Source organism: Berghia stephanieae, chromosome 7, assembly GCF_034508935.2.
Source record: "Berghia stephanieae isolate SIO BIC M18660-M18661 chromosome 7, UCSD_Bste_1.3, whole genome shotgun sequence".
In the NCBI taxonomy this organism is placed as follows: domain Eukaryota; kingdom Metazoa; phylum Mollusca; class Gastropoda; order Nudibranchia; family Aeolidiidae; genus Berghia; species Berghia stephanieae.
In genome coordinates this window covers 8,155,024-8,181,957 of record NC_088366.1, presented here as the reverse complement: position 1 = coordinate 8,181,957, position 26,934 = coordinate 8,155,024, and the positions used below count along the sequence as shown (strand labels likewise).

Sequence of the window (26,934 nt, the reverse complement as noted above, 5' to 3'; positions counted from 1 at the left end):
ATTATGACTCTAATGTCGTAATAGGATTCAATAGTCTGATGTCACGTCCGCCCAGCAACCAGCAGCTTGGCTCTCTCTCTCTCTCTCTCTCTCTCTCTCTCTCTCTCTCTCTCTCTCTCTCTCTCTCTCTCTCTCTCTCTCTCTCTGACTCTCCTCCCTAAAAAAATATCCAAGACCCTATAAAGTTGGGGTTTTGTTTCTGTTTTGTTTGTCTGTTCGTTTTTGTTTAGTTTTTTTCTCCGCTCATAATGTTACGTACAAGGAATGCACGAGGCAATAAATTTTGACTCAATAGCTTACTTAGTGGATTAATTTCAATAACTATCATAACAAAGTACTAAACTAATTAAATTGTGAAATTTTTATTTTTAAGTAAAGAAGATTTCTCATCTTTAAATTATATCAGATTGAATTTGAACAATCTCACCAAGTATAAAGTGGTCATTGTTCCAACAAACCTCGCTTGAACCTGGCCTTATAAGAGAAACACAATAGTCAGCTTAAAATTAATGTCTATTTACCATAATTACTGGTGAAAAGATTAAACTACAGGTTTTATTCAGGAAAGAATCTCTCATATCCAGTCTTCTCTGTGTTCTAAAGTAAAATAATAAACTTATAAGTGAGTAAAAGTAAATTGATTTAAAAATTATGTTAAAAGTCGATCAAACTTCTCGAGTCTGGCGTCACCAGGAATGGTTTCAATGTATTGAAATTGAAAATTTGTGAATGTTCACAAAGGGAGTACAAAAAAATAAAATAAAATAAAAAATAAAGAATGAAAATATGCATAGAGAGGAGCTCGAGCTCCTAACTCGGTTACAGTTACGCCGTGCTAAAACAGCCGGCCACCTCGACTTCTCGCTCTCGGTGTAGGGAATACACAGCTGTGTATTCGGTACACTGGTGTACGGAATACACAATTCCTAGTTTATTTCCTCCATGTTTTTAAAAATTTCCCATATAGGGAGTACACACATGCATATTCAGTACAGTAGTGCAGGGAATGCACAGTTCCTTTCCCGGAAATCAAAAAGTATTCCTTCCAAACACAAATGATGGGACCAGATTCTGGTTGTTGGTTACATAAATACCAACTTCCTTAAGTAACCGACTACTTACTCGGAACAAAAAGAGAAAATGAGGCAAAACATTCTCAAAATCAAATTTTCCTCTGATATTTTTCAGAGCTAGCATTTTGAAAATTGGTACTTCATGAATCAGCGCACACTTATTTTCTTGAACATACTGAATGAAGGAATAATTCGTACTACCAAACGTAACTTTTACCATAAATTCAACTCCAGTGGTCGACAACAAATACCGGGTCTGTAATATTCAAGCACAACACCGGGTCTATTTAATTTACTCATCAAACACCGGGGCTGTGGATTCATAAAATACCGGGTCCAAACGCGGTTCGGCAGCAGCTTTTAATAATAATCATAAATTGAGCTTTATATGGCGCAATATCCACTAAATGTGCTCAAAGCGCTTTACAAGGGGTCCCTGGTCAACAGCAACATTTAACATGTAGGACGGGACATGACGCCTGTTAGGCGATATTACCGTTTTCCGGACAAAGGCAAGGTTGTTAACGGCCAGGTACTCATCTTACACCTGAGTACGATGAGAGAATGTGAGTAAAGAGCCTTTTCCAAGGACTCAACTATGCGCCGAGCGCGAGGCTCGAACCCAGGACCTTCCGATCCGAAAGCGAGTGTCATACCACTAGACCACATAGCCGCACAAATGATGCACTAACACTACTATGTTATGACGATATATCCAGGATTATTGTTCCCTTCAAATATAAAAATATTAGATATTGGTCTGTTTACTAAAATAATTCTGGCCGGGTCTAAAGTTGCCGATTCCTACGACCCGCCATATAGAGCAGTAAAGTTAGGTGCCCCAAACGTAAACAATAACAAGTTGCTAGTGATTTCCGTTAGGGACCGGAATAATTTACGCACAATATAGGTCTCCCAATTTTGTAGTTTGAGTTGTAGGCAATACACTTTCAGTATTGAAAATATGTTTACATAAAATCTAACAGTTGCAGAAATAATAATATAAGGCTAAATTATTATGAAAATCAGGCTCCGAATAATTCTCGTTTTGTTCACACCAGCGCAATAATTTGCTCTGGTCTAAAAATAGATAGACTGTAACTTTTGATAAATTTTAGAAAATTTTACCTTTTGTTCCATAAAATATCCATATCTAGACATTATTTGATGCATGATCGAGTATTTATGAATATGTGTTTCTTTTGCCCCCTAACAGCCAAATTTTAAAGGTTATTTTTTTCTATTATTTACATTGGAACGTGAGCTGTCAAGACAGGAACATGTGGTTTGCCACGTGCTTCTCGACCTTTGTTTACGTTTGGGGCACCTAACTTTACTGCTCTATAGAAAACAGTCTGTGCGACCCACTGCTTGTATCCGAATGATCCGGGATTTTTCACAGCCCCTAATCTGATTTCCAGTTAGGCGGATTTTTCGCCAAATTGGCGCATTTTAAAATATATATTTTTTCTTCTTTTTAATCGCGTGGTGGCGGTGGAAAAATGCCTGGCGGATGGCGGATTTTGGATGATTTTAGATAAGTAAAAGTATAGCAATCAAGTCTAGTTATATCTTCTTTTTCCCTTCTAAAGTGAATTTTAGGAGCACCTATTGTGAGTACTGTTGGCCTAAATCTATGTTACACAACCTAATTCAGATTATCTGAAGGGGAAAATAATATCCACTCAAACAAAATCGAAACTCCGAATCTTCATGCCTTTAAAAAGGGAACATGTATTTAGGTGCGTAACGTTTAGTAACATAATTTTTATCCTGAGACAATACACTATTGTTGATTATATACTTTTAAATCAAATGGCGGATTTTTTGGCGGATTTTTGGGCAAATGTCGCATGTGAATTAGGATAAAGTTGGCGAGATTTTTGAAAAGGCACCTGGCAACACTGGATTTCCCCATAGTGGAGCAGGCACTTATGTTGGTAACAACAAGATATGAAGTGAGTAGAAAAGTGCCAGAAGACAATAGAGATAAAAATGTAACACAAGTTAAAGTGAGTAGAAAAGTGCCAGAAGACAATAGAGAATAAAAAAAAATTTTTTTATTCTCTATTGTCTTCTGGCACTTTTCTACTCACTTCATATCTTGTTGTTACCAACATAAGTGCCTGCTCCACTCACTTTTCTGAATTAAAAATTCACCCCATACACCGGAGCATACTCAATGTCTCAATCGTTTCTATGTTATATGTTTGTGATGAGAATATTGGCTATTAAGCTTAACTGCTGGTCAAAATTACTTCGCGATGGTGGCGAACGAATCGGCGATCTCAAGAAGTGGGTGAGAGAGGGATCTAGAAATGTCTTTGGGTTTGAAACGAATATTTTTGTGTTCGTGGATAGCTCACACGGTAGAGCCACGCTCTCACCTGCCAGGCGGAGTTGTCGTACCAATAAGGTCGCAGGTTCAAACCCCACCACCGCCGCGAAAAAATTTTTTATTCTCTATTGTCTTCTGGCACTTTTCTACTCACTTCATATCTTGTTGTTACCAACATAAGTGCCTGCTCCACTCACTTTTCTGAATTAAAAATTCACCCCATACACCGGAGCATACTCAATGTCTCAATCGTTTCTATGTTATATGTTTGTGATGAGAATATTGGCTATTAAGCTTAACTGCTGGTCAAAATTACTTCGCGATGGTGGCGAACGAATCGGCGATCTCAAGAAGTGGGTGAGAGAGGGATCTAGAAATGTCTTTGGGTTTGAAACGAATATTTTTGTGTTCGTGGATAGCTCACACGGTAGAGCCACGCTCTCACCTGCCAGGCGGAGTTGTCGTACCAATAAGGTCGCAGGTTCAAACCCCACCACCGCCGCGAAAAATTTTTTTATTCTCTATTGTCTTCTGGCACTTTTCTACTCACTTCATATCTTGTTGTTACCAACATAAGTGCCTGCTCCACTCACTTTTCTGAATTAAAAATTCACCCCATACACCGGAGCATACTCAATGTCTCAATCGTTTCTATGTTATATGTTTGTGATGAGAATATTGGCTATTAAGCTTAACTGCTGGTCAAAATTACTTCGCGATGGTGGCGAACGAATCGGCGATCTCAAGAAGTGGGTGAGAGAGGGATCTAGAAATGTCTTTGGGTTTGAAACGAATATTTTTGTGTTCGTGGATAGCTCACACGGTAGAGCCACGCTCTCACCTGCCAGGCGGAGTTGTCGTACCAATAAGGTCGCAGGTTCAAACCCCACCACCGCCGCGAAAATTTTTTTATTCTCTATTGTCTTCTGGCACTTTTCTACTCACTTCATATCTTGTTGTTACCAACATAAGTGCCTGCTCCACTCACTTTTCTGAATTAAAAATTCACCCCATACACCGGAGCATACTCAATGTCTCAATCGTTTCTATGTTATATGTTTGTGATGAGAATATTGGCTATTAAGCTTAACTGCTGGTCAAAATTACTTCGCGATGGTGGCGAACGAATCGGCGATCTCAAGAAGTGGGTGAGAGAGGGATCTAGAAATGTCTTTGGGTTTGAAACGAATATTTTTGTGTTCCACTTAGTTCTCGATGCTTTTCTCGTCTCGAGAATCTTGGTCATCGATGCTTCTCGTATTGAGTCCCGAGTCTCGAGACTATACTGCGCGAGCGACGCACGCGTTACTAACAATGTGTACTATCTGCATTGTTCACCCCTCTCTCGTCGGCGATGATTCCAGCGAAGCTCGAGACTTTTTTGCGTCTCGATGCTTTTTTGAGTCTCGAGACTCAAAAAAGTCTCGAGAATCGCTCTAGTCATCGGTGCTTTCATTCAATACCTAGTCATTGGTATTGGGTATTGACGTTATATCATATTTTAAACAGCTAACAAAACACAAACGTCGTAAATAGATCAAAATGGTTATAGGTATCAATGTTTTATTATTATACAAAGTGAATTTATTTAATGTATTTTAAGTTTTAATACAAAAAAGCCATCCAAAGCTCAGTTGAAGTGCTACTTCTCGGGAATTCCCGACTTTTCCTTGGTCATCGAGTTCGGGAAGTTTTGAGTGTTGGTGGCCGATGACTTGAGGTATCATCGAGACTTCCGCTCGACACTATTTCCCCATGGATATGGTGGTGAAAGTGAAAGAAGGAACTGATTTGCTTCGTTGTTTCCTAAAAAAAAAATTAAATCCTGAGAGACAATATTTTTGCAATACACATGTCCACTCATTGAAAGCTTTAAATTTGTAATGTAGGTATTTGATGTTGCTTGTTGCGGCGGTTATTTATCTTTGGATAACGTGCATGTCATTTCATTAACTCCGACTCTGACTGATACTGATAACTGGATGTCCATCGCCCACAGTCACAGTTACAGTAGTCACAGTCCCAAGTTTATTTCCCAATGGTGTCAATGGTCAACCTCGGGTAGTCTCGGGAGCACTCTCCATTATTGGTGTCAACCACCCGTAGTCCTGGGTTCACCCCAAATTGTGTCAACCATAGTTCCATGTTCATTCCTCACTGATCACTGATATCATTATCATCAATCTCCCCTAATCCCGGGTTCAATCCCCACTGGTGTCCACCTCCCACAGTCCCACGCTCCCATACTCCCGGATTCACTGCCTGCTGGTATCCACCTCCCATAGTCCCAGGTTTATTCACCACTTGTATCCACCTCTCCTAGTAGACCCGGGTTCAATCCCCAATGGTGTCCCTCTCCCCTAGTCCTGGATTCAATCCCCACTAGTGCCCACCTCGCATAGTCTCTGGTTCACTCTCCAGGGGCCTAGTACTGGTTGACTACATGAATATTGATTTTTGAGGCTAGAATCGAAGTATTTTTGTGTTATTAGTTGTTATTTGTTGTTATCTCGACAAAGATTATCGAGGCTGAGGTTTATTTTGTATGCAAAGTGAGGAAAAATAACTCTAAATTTGATCACAGATGATATATATATATGACTGTGACTGACCATTTCGTTCCCCGCACCAGCAAACGTTTCATCGTCTGTAACTGTTTGTCACCCAATACTACATTCATCGATTGACCAATGTGACAACTTGTGTATCGCAATGATGATGAATGAATCATCAGAGGTTCCTCCAGTTGTTTTTGCCAGTGAACCTTCGTCTCATCTCAGATGCTTGCTGTGTAATTCTGTGTACACAGATCCAGTCATCAATGTTACTTGTGGACACACTTTTTGTCGGAAGTGTGCGATAAATTCCACCGACAAAGTTTGCCCTTCTGACGGTTCTGCTATAGATACCAATCTGCTTGTTATAAATAGGTGAGTATTTATTATTAATCACAAGATAACCAGGGACTCAAAATTGAGCTTTTATATAGTGCAATATCCACTAAACGTGCTCAAGGTGCTTTACAAGGGGTCCTTGGCCAACAGCAATATTTAACATGTAGGACGGGACATGATGCCTTTAGGTGATATTACAATTTTATTATATTTTTTTTGGACAGAGACAACGCTGTTAATGGCCAGGTACTCACTTTACACCTGAGTATGATGAGAGAATCTGAGTAAAGAGGCTTCTCCAAGGACTCAACTTTGTGCCTTCCAATCCGAAAGCGGGTGTCATACCACTAGACCACATGGTCGCACAACACAGGCACTCTTAATAAGTACGCCTGTGACAATGACCGTAATTTGAGTTTGATATTTTTGTTTTGTCACTAGCACTACCCACGTTTAGCATGATATTGTAACAATTTAACACAGTCGAAGTGTGGCTTAGCATGGGCTAGGGGTAAAAAAAAACAATACCGATGATTATTTTTCACCCGTTAATACATTGATGTTGATTGATGATGTTGAAGACCACCATTGCTTTCACGACCATCTCCATGATAATAATAAAAGAGCACCCAGTTTCGAAAAATCATACATTCTCTCTCTTGCTCATGCATTATGTAGAGATGGTCGCTAAGGCAGGCATTTTAATAATAATCTAATCTTTATTGTTGTCCAAAAAAAAATGGGTAATTTGTCATTTGGTTTACAATGTTTGAAATTACAATACAATACATAGATGGATAGAAAAAGATACATTAATAAAATAATAATATAAACATCAAAATGATAAATGATATAAACATCAAAATGAAGGTGACGTTTCATAATAGTAATAGTTTCAAAAACCCATACATACTCTCTCTTACTCACACACACACACACACACACACACCTCCACACAGACCCTACACACACACAGGTAGGAGCATAGCATAAAAGCTTGGAAAGTTGTAGAGGTATAACATTGATATGATAGTAATGGTCTTCTATACTGTGTTCCAAATTTTTGTGTTTTTTTGGTTTACTTTCGTTTAGTATTGATTTTACCAGGTTTTGATTTTTTAAAATTGGAAATTCTAGGTTAATGGAGGAGTTAAATTGACAATTGCCTAAAAATTTACCTTTAAGCATTGAAATTTGCTACGGCAGGTATGACTGTATGTATTTGTTTGTTTTTTAACATTCTTTCCAGACTAGTGGTTGGACAGATAGAAGACTTGCTAATCTGCTGCTGCCATGGACTGTTCTGGAAAGACGGGTCATGGGAAAAGTTGCCCGGTTCCTGTACCACCCTTGTGCCATACGGTTCTAGAGAAGAGCATGAGAGCTCCTGTCCGTTCGAACCCCATCAGTGCCCCAATTCTGAGCACTGTGGAACTCTGAAGCGTAAGGACTTGGAGCGGCACAAATCGGAATGTGTTCGGACACCGTGTCAATATAAAAAATCTGGTAAGACTGAGTTCTGTTAAGTTTCTGTTGTTTCTCTCTCTCTCTCTCTCTCTCTCTCTCTCTCTCTCTCTCTCTCTCTCTCTCTCTGTCTCTCTCTCTCTCTCTCTCTCTCTCTCTCTCTCTCTCTCTCTCTCTCTCTCTCTCTCTCTTCTCTCTCTTCTCTCTCTCTCTCTGTCTCTCTCTCTCTCTCTCTCTCTCTCTCTCTCTCTCTCTCTCTCTCTCTCTCTCTCTCTCTCTCTCTCTCTCTCTCTCTCTCTCTTTTGACTTTATTGATTATGAAAGTGAATATTTTAATCTCAGCATCTTAAGTATTTTTAAGAAATTAAGTAGCAGGCACCGGTGTAAGATAAGGATCTGAACAAGTGTAGTGTGTATGAAAAGTGCCAGAAAAAGCAAGAAAGAAAAATAGAAGAAAAAAAAAAAAAAAAACATACCAAAAAAAAAAAAAATCTAGCTCGACTGGAGATCAAACCTCGGACCTTCTGATTACCAGTCAGATGTGCTAATGGTAGCACCTTTCATACACACTTATTCAAATCTTTAAGTATTTTTATAAGGATAGATTTTGTGCTAATGGTAGCACCTTTCATACACACTTATTCAGATCTTTAAGTATTTTTATAAGGATAGATTTTGTGCTAATGGTAGCACCTTTCATACACACTTATTCAGATCTTTAAGTATTTTTATAAGGATAGATTTTGTGCTAATGGTAGCACCTTTCATACACACTTATTCAGATCTTTAAGTATTTTTATAAGGATAGATTTTGTACTAATGGTAGCACCTTTCATACACACTTATTCAGATCTTTAAGTATTTTTATAAGGATAGATTTTGTGCTAATGGTAGCACCTTTCATACACACTTATTCAGATCTTTAAGTATTTTTATAAGGATAGATTTTGTGCTAATGGTAGCACCTTTCATACACACTTATTCAGATCTTTAAGTATTTTTATAAGGATAGATTTTGTGCTAATGGTAGCACCTTTCATACACACTTATTCAGATCTTTAAGTATTTTTATAAGGATAGATTTTGTGCTAATGGTAGCACCTTTCATACACACTTATTCAGATCTTTAAGTATTTTTATAAGGATAGATTTTGTGCTAATGGTAGCACCTTTCATACACACTTATTCAGATCTTTAAGTATTTTTATAAGGATAGATTTTGTGCTAATGGTAGCACCTTTCATACACACTTATTCAGATCTTTAAGTATTTTTATAAGGATAGATTTTGTGTTAATGGTAGCACCTTTCATACACACTTATTCAGATCTTTAAGTATTTTTATAAGGATAGATTTTGTGCTAATGGTAGCACCTTTCATACACACTTATTCAGATCTTTAAGTATTTTTATAAGGATAGATTTTGTGCTAATGGTAGCACCTTTCATACACACTTATTCAGATCTTTAAGTATTTTTATAAGGATAGATTTTGTGCTAATGGTAGCACCTTTCATACACACTTATTCAGATCTTTAAGTATTTTTATAAGGATAGATTTTGTGCTAATAGTAGCACCTTTCATACACACTTATTCAGATCTTTAAGTATTTTTATAAGGATAGATTTTGTGCTAATGGTAGCACCTTTCATACACACTTATTCAGATCTTTAAGTATTTTTATAAGGATAGATTTTGTGCTAATGGTAGCACCTTTCATACACACTTATTCAGATCTTTAAGTATTTTTATAAGGATAGATTTTGTGCTAATGGTAGCACCTTTCATACACACTTATTCAGATCTTTAAGTATTTTTATAAGGATAGATTTTGTGCTAATGGTAGCACCTTTCATACACACTTATTCAAATCTTTAAGTATTTTTATAAGGATAGATTTTGTGCTAATGGTAGCACCTTTCATACACACTTATTCAGATCTTTAAGTATTTTTATAAGGATAGATTTTGTGCTATTGGTAGCACCTTTCATACACACTTATTCAGATCTTAAGTATTTTTATAAGGATAGATTTTGTGCTAATGGTAGCACCTTTCATACACACTTATTCAGATCTTTAAGTATTTTTATAAGGATAGATTTTGTGCTAATGGTAGCACCTTTCATACACACTTATTCAGATCTTTAAGTATTTTTATAAGGATAGATTTTGTGCTAATGGTCGCACCTTTCATACACACTTATTCAAATCTTTAAGTATTTTTATAAGGATAGATTTTGTGCTAATGGTAGCACCTTTCATACACACTTATTCAGATCTTTAAGTATTTTTATAAGGATAGATTTTGTGCTATTGGTAGCACCTTTCATACACACTTATTCAGATCTTTAAGTATTTTTATAAGGATAGATTTTGTGCTAATGGTAGCACCTTTCATACACACTTATTCAAATCTTTAAGTATTTTTATAAGGATAGATTTTGTGCTAATGGTAGCACCTTTCATACACACTTATTCAGATCTTTAAGTATTTTTATAAGGATAGATTTTGTGCTAATGGTAGCACCTTTCATACACACTTATTCAGATCTTTAAGTATTTTTATAAGGATAGATTTTTGTCAATAACTTTTTCACAACTGACTCTTAAGAACAGAAAGGCAGGCCACTTCTAAAATCTAAATATACTTATTTGGATAATATTGCTCATGACATTAACATTTTTTAATGAAGATTTTACAGGATTTTCAGTTTGTTGTCTGTGGCACGCCTGTAAAACATGCTTTTTTTTTTTGTTACAGGCTGTAACTACAGAGGTACCCCAGGACAGGTGAGCTTTCATTCAAAGACATGTCTATACAGGGATGGGGCCATACACACCAATGGGACTTTGGTCAGTACGATCCAATCACAAGAAAATACCATCAGAACCGTACAGTTGGAGAACGATGCCCTGAGGCAATGTGTCACGGAGTTAGAGGGAGACAGGGACCGGATGGCTGTGCGGTTGGAAAAACAAGACAGGTACATTAATTAATAAATAATAATAATGATAATAATGATGATAATATTAGTAATAATAATGGTGATGATGGTAATATTAATGATAATAATAATAATAATAATAATAATAATAATAATAATAAGATTAATCACAATAATTAGAATAATTATTTAAGTAATTAAACCGATTGTCATGATAATGATAATAATAATAATAAAAATAATAATAATAATATAATAATAATAATAATAATAATAATAATAATAATAATAATAATAATAATAATAATAAAAAATTAATAATAATAATAATAATAATAATAATAATAATAATAATAATAATAATAATAATAATAAAATAATAATAATAATAAAAATAATAATAATAATAATAATAATAATAATAATAATAATAATAAAGTAATAAGATTAATCCCAATGATTAGAGAGTGCTTATTACAGTCATTATAGACTGATTGTCATTATTCTTTATATAGACTAATATAAGAATCTGATATTGTTTCCATCTTTAAAAATAATGATTTGTATGTCATGTATCTCTTCCTTATCTTAAAAGTTGATATGAGTTTTAAAAGTGGAAGTATCTGTATGAATTGAGAATTTTGTTCCATTTATAGCTGTCTGGTATTAATGTATTGATGTGTTTACTTGCCTTTTATTTAAATTAAGCTTAGATTTAAAACATATTTATATTTGAGCTTTTATATAGTGCAACAGACATTAAATGTGCTCAAAGGGTTTTACAAAAGGTCCACAACCAATAGCAGCATATAAAATATAGGACGAGTCATGATCACTTTGAGATGCTTTTGCAATTTTTTTCGGCTAGATACAAATTTTTCACCTGAATGTGATGAGAGAATGTGAGTAAAGAACCTTTTTCCAAGGGCTAAACTTTTTGACTGATGAACCAGGGATTTGATGTGGGGGCTATGTGGTCTAGTGGTATGACACTCGCTTTCAGATCGGAAGGTCCTGAGTTCGAGTCTCGCTCAGCGCATAGTTGAGTCCTTGGAAAAGGCTCTTTACTTACATTCTCTCACCGTAGTCAGGTGTAAACTGAGTACCTGGCCATTAACAGCATTGTTTCTGTTGGAAAAGATTATAATATCGCCTAACCGGCGTCATGTCTCATTCTACATTTTAAATGTTGCTGTTGGTTAGGGACCCCTTGTAAAGCGCTTTGAGCACATAACGTGGATATTGCGCTATATAAAAAAAGCTCAAGCTCAAAGATGAGTTTCATACCAGATATCAAAAAGCTTCACAAGTTACCAGAAAGGATGATTTGATTTGGAAATCTAGCTTGAGTGTGTAAATAATTAATAATAAATAAATTCAGGGGGGAAATTCCAAGGTAACGCTTGAATAATCCAGGCATCAGCCGCAGTGCAGCACTGCAAAGAGAGCTAAGGTGAAGTGACTTGCTCACACAGAAGTTGGAAATCAGAACCCTCTTGTTATGATGCATAGATCACTTCGTTGTGCAACATTGCCCCGTGAATTGTCACATGATGATGTGATGTTGGTTGCTCACGCTCAAACAAGAATAAATGCATGGGAGATATTAAATATTATTAAGGCCTTCTGCCACGACATCATTAGATACCATTGCCAAGTCATTCCACGAAGGAATATAGATAATTCATCAAACAAGATGTCTGATGTCAACAGGAATCACCCATGTTGTCCAAGTGAGCAAATTGAGGGTTGATAATCTTGCCCAAGGAAAAAAAAAGGCAAAAGTGCCTGAAGCGGGGCTCGAACTCGGGACCTTCCGGTTAACAGTGCAATGCATGGAGGATATTGCAACCATGAAAACGTTGTTTTTTTTTTTTTAATTTCAGTTTGATTCAAGGCCTCACCCAAAGACTAGACTCGTTATCTGCCAAGTTTGATGCTCTGTTTTCAAGGAATGCAGCAAAACGAATGTCCACAGGATCTCAGCTCTCTCTGGCAGACTCTGGTAAGTTGAAGAAATTTGTTGCCAAAATTTAAAAAAAGTAGTCCTTGAGAGTCATTTAGCCAATGGAGCAGGAGTTTACTCCAGTTTCTATAGCGTTAAACTGAAAAAGCAATTGCTTGCTACTTTTTGGACAAATTGCATGGTACTTTCTACTAGATTAACAGAACCAGCTACACAATCACTGCTGGATAGGCAGGGGGGGGGGAGACTAAAAAGGAACGTAACAAGATATGAAGCCTGTTTGGCGATATTCCATTTTTTTTCTGACAGATACAACGCTCTTAACAGCCAGTTACTCATTTTACACCTGAGTACGGTGAGAGAATGTGAGTAAAGAGTCTTTTCCAATGGCTCAACCATGCAACCGAATGAGGCTTGAATCCAGGACCTTCCGATCCAAAAGCGAGTGTCATACCACGAGACCACATAGTCGCACTAATTGTATGTCCTCATTTTATTTGCCACGACTGGAGATTTATTGAGAAACAATTGATTTTAAAGGGTGTTGAGGAATTATTTCTTATCCCTTCCATTGCTAGGAATCACTCCGTCCTTTATCAGCTCTACCCAGAGTTCATTGCCATCGCCCAGTAAAATCGGCAGCAGACCGAGGTCTTTTGAGAATTGGGAAATGCCCTTCCAGTTCAAATGCATGGGAACCTACAGGTTGGTTTATCCGTATTTATTGTACTGCCTTTTCTTCTTCTTCTTCTTCTTCTTCTTCTTCTTCTTCTTCTTCTTCTTCTTCTTCTTCTTCTTCTTCTTCTTCTTCTTCTTCTTCTTCTTCTTCTTCTTCTTCTTCTTCTTCTTCTTCTTCTCCTTCTTCTTCTTCTTCTTCTTCCTTTTAAGATTATGAAAATTCCACAGACCACAGTATTTTTATTTTATTGGAGATGTGAGACTTTTCCACTTTCTCAATGTCGATGGTATGAACGTGTACAAGTGTGCATCCAGTCTTGAGTGGGAAACCATAAACTTGGAGTCATTATAGGTAGATTAAAGGATTAAAGCGAGTTTATGGGGTTATAAACAAAAGTTTTGATTTAAGATTTACGAGCTTGATGAGTGTAAATTAAAAATTAAATTGATTGTTTATAATAATAATAATAATAATAATAATAATAATAATAATAATAATAATTTTTGGATGAATATATATATATTATTATTATTATTATTATTATTATTATTATTTATTATTATTATTATTATTATTATTAGAGTATTTCCATGACAACAGTGAGCCCATAACAATTTTGGGTTATCAGACTTGTAAAGAAGTGCATGTCTGGTTTGGAGCATGATCAATCACTAAGAAGGGTAAATGTTTTTTATTGTGTGTCTTTTGTTTTTTTTATATCTCTAATCTGCATTCATACGCCAGAGGTCACAGAGATGTGGTGTGGAGCATGACCACCAAGAAGGGTCGTCTGTACAGCGGTGGAGCTGATGGAATTGTCAAAGTCTGGAGTTTGGAGCAGTTGGCCGAAGGATGCATTGACAACATACAGGCTCATAACGGTGTGGTAAGTGGCGATTCTGTTGATAGATAAAATAGATGTTTGGTAAGTAGCGATTCTGTTGATAGATAAAATAGATGTTTGGTAAGTAGCGATTCTGTTGATAGATAAAATAGATGTTTGGTAAGTAGCGATTCCGTTGATAGATAAAATAGATGTTTAATTTATAGAGGAAATCAACGGAGTGGTTTGATATGTTTGACCCCTTTCCTAACCGGCTATGTGGTCTAATGGTATGACACTCGCTTTCGGATCGGAATGTCCTGGGTTCGAGCCTCGCGCTCGGCGCATAGTTGAGTCCTTGGAAAAGGCTCTTTAGTCACATTCTCTCATCGTACTCAGGTGTAAAATGAGTACCTGGCCGTTAACAGCGGTGTCGTCCGAAAAATTGTAATATCGCCTTACAGGCGGCATGTCCCGACCTACATGTTAAATGTTGCTGTTGACCAGGGACCCCTTGTAAAGCGCTTTGAGCACCATTTAGTGGATATTGCGCTATATAAAGCTCAATTATTATTATTAACCAGCCATTTTCAGAATTTTCCCCAAAACTTTACACCCACCCAACACAAAAACAGACATATCTTACTCAAACTGAAAAGCAACAAGCACTATCGAAACCTAATATTGTTCGACAATATGGGCTCTATTACAGAATGTCAAGTTTTTATAGCTATAACGAAAAGAAATGAAAGCTGGATGAGAAAAGTGACGGTTGCATCGTAACAAATGTGACGATTTTCCAATTGGTTGTAAGGAGAGGGTTAAAGTGTCTTACCCATAGATGCAATGCTTGGGCTGGTTGCTATCAACAACTGACACGTAGGCTGGAAGTTTCCACATTATCTATTTTTATAAAGAGTTAAAAGATATTTAAAAAATGGGAAATTGTGTGAAAATATCTGTAATAAATTTGCTTCACTCTCAACCGACAGCATAAGATTTCAATCTAACTTTACATAATATTTTATTTTTGTTTCCGATCAAGAAAGCCATTTGGGATCAATGAAGCCTAAGTCACATTGCTGGTACAAATGTCTTGGTGAATTAGGCTAAGCCTCTATAGATAGAACGTAGTTGACGTCACTCAGGTCTTCATTATTGTTTTTTGCCATCCATCTTTATGAGTAATTCTCACTAAACTGTATTAACCTGACTATAAACGTTCAAGGTTGCACATAGTTTTGTGTGTTGGTCCGTTATACTTCCAGATGGCAATGTTGTGAGCTTCTTAGCCAAGCGCATACTATCTATGGTCATAACCTGGTTTGTGACCCAGCATATCTGTTTGGTGTTCCATCAGGGTGGATCAGATATATATCATTGACTCTCAGGTTTGAATTATGAAATTCCATTTCAATTTAATGTTGCATTCAAAAGAATGAGTGTAGTTTTCCAAACTATGTCAAATATTGTAATTCCAACTGTTATTCAATCCAATTCACAGTGACATATAATATTACCACACTGAAGCAGTGGTTTGTTTTTGTCTTTGAGGGTTTTACGGCGCTTGCGACACATTTAGGCCATTTCAGCGCCAGTAAAAAGGAAGAAAATGGGATGAGAAAAAAATGATAGATTTACAAATCAAAGCACACCAGGAAAGTAAAATGAAGGAGAACGGTATAAATAGGGAATAGATTTTGGTTCCAAGAGCATACCATTATATTATGCGTAGTTTGAAATCACCTAACATAGTGGGCAGGGAGGTACATACTGTGTCTTCTATTCCCCCATATCTGTTTTTCAACATGCTTTCTGTCTTTGTCTTGGAATGTGATCACTTGGTTTTTTCCTGGCCCTGGTCGGAGTCCTGGCTGGGAGGGAAACAGTCAAATGCATAGTTATTTTTTTGGGAGATGATATTTTTTTCCTTGTAAATCATCTCTCTGTTATGTATTATTATTTTTATTTTGAATGTATAATGTAAGCATTTGAGTGTGTTCCTCTTTGTTGGATTTTGTGCTTGTGTCTGGATGAGACTTGTAGGTGATTTCAAACTAAGTACATTGGTGGTATGCTCTTGGAATCTACATCTGATCCCTATTTGTTCCCAGTTCCCCTATGTCTTACTTTTTCTTGGGTGCTTTATTTGTAGTTCTAGAACTTTTTACTATCCCATTTTCTTCCTTTTTACTGGCGCTGATATTACCTAAATGTGTTGCAAGCGCAGTAAAACCCTTAAAAACAAACAATTAAAAACAAACAAATCACCTAAAAGTCTCATCCAGACACAAGCACGGAATCCCACTAACTACGAGAAACACACTCAAATGCTTACATTATACATTCAAAATAACAAATATAATAATACATAACAGTGAGATGATTTACAAGGAAAAAAAATATCTTCTCCCAAAACTTTAACTCTCCAAGGACTCTGACAATGAAAAGGACAAAACCAAGTATATCTCGTTCCAAGATAATGACAAAAAGCATGTTGGAAAACAGCCATAGGAGTACTTACTTACTTACTTACTTACTTATCCGAACCAGTGACGACCTGAGCTCTAGCCCTTCGGTCTTGTGCCATAGAAGTTAGACGTCTTTTGTAGTTGTTAGCTATAGGGGTATAGAAGACACAGTAAGTGATCTCCCTGCCCACCATGGGAGGTCAGCAACGCAACACAACCCCACCCAGACTTGAGGCAGTGGGTCACATTTTACAATGGCAGAAATTACGATTCGAAGGAAATTCAGACCCGCCAATAAAGGGTTAATAATTTGATAATTCTTGATTGCAGATTCATTGCCTGACCACCTGGGGCAGTAGCCTGGTGACTGGGGGTGACGACCGCTACATCCGACTGTGGAACTTAAACACCTATGAGATGAATGCTGAGATCAAGGTGGGGAAGGGAGAGTTCAATTTTATTTTTTTTTTTGGTTTTTTTTTTCAAAGAGATAATAATTTTTTTTTTAATCATGGGTTTAAGAGTAAAAAAAACTTGAGCTTTTTTTTATATAGTGCAAAACCACTAAACATGCTCAAAGCGCTTTACAACTGGTCCCCGACCAACAGCAACACGTAACATGTTGAACGAGACATGACGCCTGTTAGGCGATATTACAATTATTTTTTCCCGACATAGACAATGCTGTTAACGACCAGGTACTCATCTTACACCTTACAGTGAGAGAATGTGAGTAAAGAGCGTTTTCTAAGAACTCAAAAGTGAGTGTCATACCACTTGACCACATAACGGCACAAAAATAAACAGAATACAAAATAAACACGTCTATGCCCTGCGCATAGTTGAGTCCTTGGAAAAGACTCTTTACTCACATTCTCTCACCGTACTCAAGTGTAAAATGGGTACTGGCCATTTACAGCACGTCCTACATGTTTAGTGTTGCTGTTGGTCTGGGGCCCCTTGTATAGCGCTTTGAGCACTTTAGTGGATAATGTGCGATATAAAAAGCTCAATTTTAATTTTTTTTTAATTAAATCTTTATTTTTGAAATTTTGTTTGTTTTATTATAAAATGAATTGAGTGTTTAAAATGTCCTCCTCATCATCAGACTGCCCATGAAAATGCTGTTTGTGCCATGGTGGTCGTGGACGACTGTCTCTTTTCCTCATCATTTTCATCTATCAAGGTAATTGTGTGATGACAGGAAATTGTAAAAAAACCCAAAAAAAAACGGAATGGCGCTTTGGTTTAAATCAATATAAAAATAAATAAATAAAATTCCCTTTATTCATCCCATGGTGGAAATTTGTGTCTATGCTCTGCGCATTGTTGAGTCCTTGGAAAAGGCTCTTTACTCACATTCTCTCACCGTACCTAAGTGTAAAATGAGTACTGGCCATTTACAGCACGTCCTACAGCTGGCTCACAAACCAAGGGACGACTGGAATAACCCAGGCATCAGCTGCAGTGCAAGGCGACTTGCTCGAGACCACACAGCCAGCGCAGTGCGGCGGGTGTTGAACTGGGTACCTTTCGGGGACGAAGCAAAGACCGTACCGCTGAGTCACGCTGCCTCCGTTTCCCCCCCCCCCCCCACAATATCATAATATATATATTTTTAATAGCCTTGGTCTTTGGTGTTGGACTAGATTAATGATTTTTTGGGGTTTTTTTTTTGGCTAAGAATCTTTCTCTCAGTCAGACAGAGCCTTACTGGTGATGTTGCAAATTGAAATAGAAAATTAAAACATGGTATATCACCTGATAGTTTTTGTCCCCAATAGCTCCGATAGTAGAGCACTCGCTTCATATGCAAAGAGACCGAGATCGATCCCGGGTGCAGTCGAGAGTTTTTTCTGATTCCCCCTGTTCACCCAGCAGTGAATGGGTAGCTGGTTCTGTTAGATCTGGCGGAAAGTACTTGGCGATAGACTAGCGTCATATCCAAAGGATAGCAAGCAATTGCTATTGTCCGTTTCACGCTATAGAAACCAGGATAAACTCCAGCTCCATGGGCCAAATGGCTCTGAAGTTGAGTCCTTGGAAAAGGCTATTTACATTTCTCTCACCGCACTCAGATGTAAAATGAGTACCTAGCCAGTAACAGAATTGACTCTGTTCAAAAACATTTATAAGAGGGCCTTGCATGCATTATATCTCGAACAAGGGAGCTACTAGTCTGAAGTTGAGTGTCATGTCACAAGACCACAAAGCTGCACAATAAACTAAAGAAAATATTTTTAAAATTGAATAATTTTTCACAGGTTTGGGATTTAAAGACGCTGGAGATGAAGGCAAATTTTGTCAGTATGAAGCATTGGGTGAGAGTATTGGCTCTTGGACACAACAAGGTTTGTTTGTTTGTTTGATTGTTTGTTTGCGTTATGATAAGCCAGTCTAAAAGTCTGTATCAACCATTGATAAGTTTACATATTATATATGATTTGTAAACATTTGAGTGTATTCCTCTTTGTGGGGACCTGTGTTTATGTCTGGATGAGACTTTTAGGTGATCTCAAACTAAGTACTTTGATAGAGTGTGCTCTTGGAATCTACATCTGTTTCCTATTTGAACCAACTCCCTTTTCTTTTACCTTAATTTGGGTGCTTTAATTGTAATTCCAGAACTTTTTAATTCCCATTTTCTTCCTTTTTCCTGACGCTGATATGACCTAAATGTGTTGCAAGTGCCGTAAAACCCTTAAAAACAAACAAACCATTGATAAAGATTTATTTCTATTGAATTCTTTACCTTCTCTTAGCAGGATTTTTTTTGTTTTGTTTTTTGATTGTTGAAATTTTATTTTAAGCTGTCTGAAACTAAATATGTGGATAAATTATTTTTTGGAATCTACCTCTGTTCCCTGTTTGAAATAGCTACTTAGTTTTATAACCTTTTTGTGGCAAATTAAATCATGGGGCACTGATGTACGGTAAAAGTTTGAAAATTTGTGCCTAAAATAGACAAAGCAGAATAAAAAATAATAATTGAAAAAAACAAGCCTGTCCCAGTCAAGTCAGTCTATTTAAAAGTAGTTTTTTTTTTTTTGATGAATTTTTTTCTTGTATTTTTCTTTTTTAATTATAACAATGCAGTTTTATAATAGTTAAAATAGATGAGTGCCTATTTATAATAGATATCCTTTATTTCTCCGCAAATATTGAACATTAAAAAATATATATATATATAAATATTAGAAATAGTGTGATACATGCTTGTTCATCATCATATCGTGTCGCGCCAGTGGTGAATCCATTGGATGGCTTCAGGGGTGCAGCCTGTGTTAATCCTGTGAAGGAGAACTGATTGCTACAACACGCGCAATACTGGGGTGAGGCGGTAAAAGGATACATGCTTGTTGTTTCAGGACAAGCTGTACAGTAGTTCCCATAATGCAATTCACGTTTGGGACATCAAGGACAACTACGACAAAGTGGCAACAATTGAACACGGGAACGGTTCTGTGTATGCTTTGGCAGTCACCAGTATGTACATCGTAGCTGGAACCTCCGGTAGTATTTTGCACTTTTGTTTGTTTGTTACTAAATCGTATTTAAATTAAATTAGATTGACCTTTTATATAGCGCAATATCCATTAACCATGCTCAAGGCGCTTTACAAGGGGTCCCTGACCAACATCAACATGTAACGAAACATGACGCCTGTTAGGCGATATTTCAATTTTTTTTTCTGACAGAGACAATGCTGTCAATGGCCAGCTTCTCATTTTACACCTGAGTACGGTGACAGAATGTGAGTAAAGAGCCTTTTCCAAGGACTCAACTATGAGCTGAGCAAGGCTTGAACCCAGGACCTTCTGATCCGAAAGCGAGTGTCATACCACAAGCCCACATAGCCGCCCATTATGCACTTTTGTTTGTTTATTACTAAATCTTATTTATAATGTAAGTCATTTTAAGAATTACCAATTACTTAATTTATTTTTTTTCCATAGACCTATATGTGTGTGCACTGTTTACATTGCTGGGTGGGGTTTCCAACCTCCATTAGTGGGCAGGGAGGTACTCACTGTGTCTTTTATCCCCTTGTATCTGTTTTCCAATTGCTTTCTGTCTTTGTAGTGGTTTTGTCCTGGCCCTGGCCAGATACTCTGACTGAGAGGGAAACAGTTAAATGTATAGTTAGTTTTAGGAGATGATATTTTTTTTCCTTGTGATGTATTATGGTTTGTTTAAATATTATTTATGATTTGTAAACATTTGAATGTATTCCTTTCAGTGGGGACATGTGCTCGTGACTGGATGAGACTTTTAGGTGATCTCAAACTAAGTACTTTGATAGTGTGCTCTTGGAATCTACATCTGTTCCCTATTTGATCCAATTCCCCTTTGTCTTACTTTTTCTTGGATGCTTTAATTGCAATTCTATAACTTATTACTATCCCATTTTCTATCCCTTTTTACTGGCACTGATATGACCTTAATGTGTTTCAAGTGCTGTAAAACCCTTAAAAACAAACATATTGTAAGTCATTTTAAGAATTACTAATGACTTCATTTAAAAAACATTTTTCATAAACCTGTATGTGTTTGCACTGTTTAGACTGATCATTATAGTTTGCCATGAATACAATTGTGTAATAATGACATGTTGACAATTTTTACCCCATCCCTTTTAGTGAGACAAAGAGAGAAAAGAGGTGTTGGATAAATATCTGTATATGACATGTGCACTCTACAAAAGCTCACTTGTTAATTAAAAAAGCCTTTTCATCCATTGGTCCATGCCTATGGAACGCCCTCAGTCCTCGGACAAAGTCCTGTGAAAATTTATCATCTTTCAGGAAATGTCTGAAAACTTGAGTTGTTCCGTAAGGCTTCTTTTTCATGAAATAGATGTTGCTTAGATTTTGTTTCTGTATTCATGCTTATTATGTAGTGTCGTGATTTTAATTTTTGTTGTTATTGTTGTCGTTTTTTAATCGTTTTTATTATGTAAAGCGCTGCAGAGCAGATTACCGTTGATGTTTAGGCGCTATATAAATTCATTATTTATTTATTTATTTATTTATTTATTGATGATTATTATATTTAAGCTTTTTTTTTCCCCTTCAGGTTCCTACGAAGAAAACATAACACTGTACAGGGTGGATACCCATGAAAAAGTCATCAATCTGTGTGGTCACATTGGAACAGTGACCACACTGGTCATTTCTCCTTCTGGACGTTTCATGTTCTCTGCATCCCATGATTGTAATATTCAGGTAGGGATTCTATCCTTCTATCTATTATTTTATGTTTTATTTTCCCTGTCTTCATATCTCCCCATTGTACATATGTCCCTGTTAATTTTATTATTTAAGTGATTTGTTTTCTTCTCGTGTGTGTGTTCCTACATGCCAACCCTTCCACTTTTGGCGGAATCATTCCTATTTCCACTTTTGCTTGTCCAATATTCCGCCATTGTCTCTTAAATTCCGGTTTTCAAAAATGATGATAATAGTAAGAAGAAGAAAAAAAAAATGGGGGGTTAAAAAGGTGATTAATAAAAAAATAAACATTGATGATTGCCAAAAGGGAGATAAGTAGGAAAATCATTTGCACTCCTTTCCCCCTCCCCCATTCCATTACCTAATACATGTGATATGTAGTTTTGCCAAATGTGCCGGAATATTGTCTTTGTATGTTTGGTGGCAAAGATGGTGGTCATTTTGATACAGAATTATCCATTGTGAAAAGATTCCTATTTTTTGTCTCAAATTACTATTTTCTGACATTCTGATTCCACTTTTGGAATGTGAAGGGTTGGTAGGTTTGGTGTGTTTGTGTGTGTCTTTTTTTTTCTTTTTTTTCCCCCCTCCAAAACAAGCAAATCTTTTTCTTGAACAAGTAATGTAGCCGCCTATCGCTCACTTAACTGTTCAGCTTTTTTTTTTTTGGGGGGGGGGGGGGGGGGACTATTTTGATCATTAAATCAGTGAGAGATTCTGAGGTGTTTTTTTTTGTTTTTTTAAAAATAATTTTAAAACAAATCTGTTACTCTTACATTTCTGATGATTATTGAATCTGTCTCTTATAGTTACGTATTTTCTATTGTCATAGTAATTACCTCAGTGTTTGTGTGTGTGTGTGTGTGTGTGAGAGTGAGGAAATGAATGAAATTGTTGATATATGTGAGGCTGGATGAAAAAACCCGGGAAGATGCGGCAAGCTTCGATTTGAGATCAAAGATAAAGTGTTTCCCATAGCAAAAAATTGTATTCAGATAAAAATTCATAACTTTGGTTCTAATAGACATAGACAGAAAATTTAAAGAGGTAAATGATCAGAAAGATGTGGTCGACACCACTGCATATATAACTCAATTTATAAAATGTGCGCATCTTTCCGGGTTTTCTCAGCCAGCCACACATTTGTTTTTTCTATATGCGTCTAGAGCTGTACCTTCACGGGACATGAGCGCTATATATAAATGATTTATTAATAATGTTTTGAGGTTTGTTTGTTTGTTTTTGTTGTTGTTTTTTTTGTTTTTTAAATATAACCTGACAGACAAATGTTAAATTCTGGAATGAACTGAATGTTTTATATTTATTATTTATTTTATTATGAACCATCTTGTTCTCCCAATCAGATTTGGAGCTTGGAGAAACTGCTCCCCATTCACTCTCTGTCTCGACACCAGGGAAGTGTCAACACTCTCACATTGCATGGAGATTTTCTCTTGTCTGGCTCTGAGGATAGGGAGATTAAGGTACGTTCTTCTCACTTTTGCAAATTGATAAATCAACCCATTAGCATAGCTGATAGCTGCCAACTGTCTTTATAAAATCGGGACTATCCCAATTTGGCAACTGGTAGGGGATCCTGACCTCCCATTAGTGGACAGGGAGGTACATACTGTGTCTTCTATCCCCTTATATCTGTTTTCCAACATGCTTTCTGTCTTTGTCTTGGAATGAGTTTACTTGGTTTTGTCCTGGCACTGGCCGGAATCCTAGCTGGGAGGGAAACAGTCAAATGCATAGTTATTGTTTTGGGAGATGATATTTTTTTCCTTGTTAATCATCTCTCTGTTATGTATTATTATATTTGTTATTTTGAATGTATAATGTAAGCATTTGAGTGTATTCCTCTTTGTTGGATTTTGTGCTTGTGTCTGGATGAGACTTGTAGGTGATTTCAAACTAAGTACATTGGTGGTGTGCTCTTGGAATCTACATCTGATCCCTATTTGTTCTCAGTTCCCCTTTGTCTTACTTTTTCTTGGGTGCTTTAATTGTAATTCTAGAACTTTTTACTATCCCATTTTCTTCCTTTTTACTGGCGCTGATATAACCTAAATGTGTTGCAAGCGCCGTAAAACTCTTTAAAAAAAAACCATCAATTTGGCAATCTGGAGAGTATATTTCTAATGCAAAATATTGGACTGTTTTCTATGGTGAGGCTGAGGACCTAAAGCGGACCACAGACTTCATAGCAGATATCGGACTGCAGCCATAGATATCCATCAGAGAAACGAAGAAGAAGAAGAAGAAGAAGAAGATTGGACTGTTTATATATGGAAATGACCTCTGCAGGTCCCAGGACGATGCTTTTTTTTTGACTAGCAAATTAACTCTCTCGAGTTCACCCTCATTGAAAATCGAACAGATATGAACTCAAGAGAGTTAAAACAAGGAACAGGAAAAGCTCTAAATCTAGATTATGTTATATAATAGTCCAAATATATTGCTGTGACAGTATTGTGTGTTAACTCACTCAACCCTAACACCGACTATATCCGTAGTATACCCGGGGTTACTTTTACCCCATGCCTATTTATTACATTTTTCTGAGACAAATTATAGTCGTAGTATCAAAGCTAATGTTTTTAGTTTTTGCATGTTAATGGTAGTTGAATAAAACTATCTATGTACATGCTCATTTTTAATACATTTTTTTTCTCCAATTTTGAAAAGTAGCAAAAATCTCTAGGATTGAGTGAGTTAAAGTGCCCCAATTTAGCTCTTTGAAAAGTTGGCCGCTATGCATCAGTTGTTCTCCTATTTTACCTTTAGGTTAGATATATTGAACTTTTACACCGACCCCTGTCTGAGTGCTGAACTCCAGTAAAAAGACATTATGTACTTACTTTTTTCCGTTTAGCAGGTGATTAAAAAATATACTGAGGGTTTATAATAATAATAATAATACACATTTATACAGCGCTCATTCTCGTGTAAAACACAAGCTCTGGGCACTTTACAATGTAAATTATCAATTTTAAGTGAAAAAATAATAATAATAACAACAATAATAATAATTCATAGCCAAATCAAGGATTCATAGAGTCAATAAAAACAAATACAGTAAAGATGTGTCTTGATTCTTTTTAAAGGCAGGTAAAGACTTACACTCCCTCAGACTGAATTCCGTACATACATGTAAAATTGGCATCGATATATATGAGAGAGATATATGTTTTCTCATTACTTTTTCACAAATTAGATTTGATGGATAAATATTGCTTTCCTTCACCCCTTCCCCCCCCCCCCCCCCCCCAGGTTTTCAGATATTTTCAAATACAGTGACTTCTTCTCGCCAACCCACATTCCTTCATTCTGTTGATCTTCATCACCTGTGATATGTCACGTGACTGCTATTTACCCATGGACCAGATCCACCAGAATCAAACTATGTATGGTCACAAGAACCCACCTTTTATTAAATTGAGCTTTTATACAGTGCAATATCCACTAAACGTGCTCAAAGCGCTTTACAAGGGTTCCAGGGCCAACAGCAACATTTAACATTTAGCACAGGACATGACACCTGTTTGGCGATATTACAATTTTTTCCGACAGACAACACTGTTAACGGCCAGGTACTTCATTTTACACCTGAGTACGGTGAGAGAATGTGAGTAAAGAGCCTTTTCCAAGGACTCAACTATGCGCCGAGTGAGGCTCGAACCCAGGACCTTCTGATCGGAAAGCCAGTGTCATACGACGAGACCACATAGCCTTTCGAATGGTGTCATCGTCTCAGTCAGAGATAGGCACTGGTCAAATGGTGGGTTGTTTTACTTTCTGCTTCTTTTGCTTTGTTGTGTGAGGTGCCGACAGCTTCTCCTTGGATTAGGTGCTATATAATTATCATCGTTATCATCAATATTATTATTATTATTATTTGTATTATCATCATTGTCGTCATAATCACCAATATCTTCATCACCTATATTATTATTATTATTATTATTATTATTATTATTATTATTATTATTATTATTATTATTATTATTATTATTATTATTATTATTATTATTATTATCATTTTTATTATTATTATTATTATTATTATTATTATCCCTTTGTTCCATGAGGTATGATACCATCGACCTAGGATGATGATTTTTGGCAAACAAGCATGTTTCGACACTAAAATGACATTGACATCATCATTTTTTATCCAAACCTTGTCAATTAGGGGGGTCAAGTTGTCCAATATATTGGACGTCATGCATACGGGGTTCGAATGTGAAAAATTTTGCCATTCCCAAAGTTAATAAATTTGGTATAAAATATTAGGATTTTAACACCTTTACTTATTCTGGACCAAGCAGAAAAGACTTCATCATGCTCTTTTACATTTAGAGCAATGATTGAAAACAATACAAGAGTAGGGCGTATAGCTCATACCCTATTTTGTAAACCACAAAATAAGCAAAATATGAAGAAAAAAAAAAAAAAATATCATATGACAGAAGATCATTTATTACTTGAATGAAAGTCAGAATGCATCAAAATCAAAATACAAGTTTTGAAAAAATTACTATTATGAAGCGTGGTGGAAACGATAAAAACAGTCATCCAACCCATCCTTCCCGGTCATACACAGATACGCACAACACTTGCGACACATGAACACAGACTTTCTCTTGCATCCTTCCATCTTGCACCTCTGTCCATCCTTCACATCCATTCTTTTCAAAAAATGATCGACCCTGTCTACCTTGCATTCACATTCACACTTTTGGCAGACTTGGACTGGCGCCTGTCAGGGACAGGAGGGGTTGGCTCTAGAGTCCGCTCGGTAGGGCACGAAGACTTGATCAGTCCCCTCGCAACATCTAACTTGAACATTGCTAGTTGCATCTTGCACTCGGCATTGCTAGCCTTGCACAGCAACCAAGAGTTGACGACACAAAGGTCAATGAGATGGAACAAAATCCTCTTGTACCATTTCTTTCCCTTCATCGTGTTCCTGTACAAGGCAAGCAACATATCGCATTTGTCCACCCCACCCATATTTTGATTGTATTCCTTTATAAGGGCAGG

At 36.6% G+C, this 26,934-nt stretch overlaps 1 protein-coding gene across 1 annotated transcript; it reads left to right on the top strand.

Moving 5' to 3' along the window:
- Positions 1 to 5,152: 5,152 nt before the first annotated feature.
- LOC144976631 (E3 ubiquitin-protein ligase TRAF7-like) lies at positions 5,153 to 25,457 on the top strand. The gene is made up of 13 exons (XM_078920929.1): positions 5,153 to 6,341; positions 7,555 to 7,811; positions 10,532 to 10,754; positions 12,602 to 12,720; positions 13,260 to 13,386; positions 14,105 to 14,246; positions 16,985 to 17,089; positions 17,763 to 17,840; positions 18,919 to 19,005; positions 20,023 to 20,167; positions 21,731 to 21,879; positions 23,250 to 23,369; positions 25,162 to 25,457. The coding sequence occupies exons 1-13, from the start codon at positions 6,124 to 6,126 to the stop codon at positions 25,186 to 25,188; spliced, it is 1,797 nt and encodes a 598-aa protein (XP_078777055.1). The 5' UTR covers positions 5,153 to 6,123; the 3' UTR covers positions 25,189 to 25,457.
- The last annotated feature ends 1,477 nt before the right edge of the window (positions 25,458 to 26,934 follow it).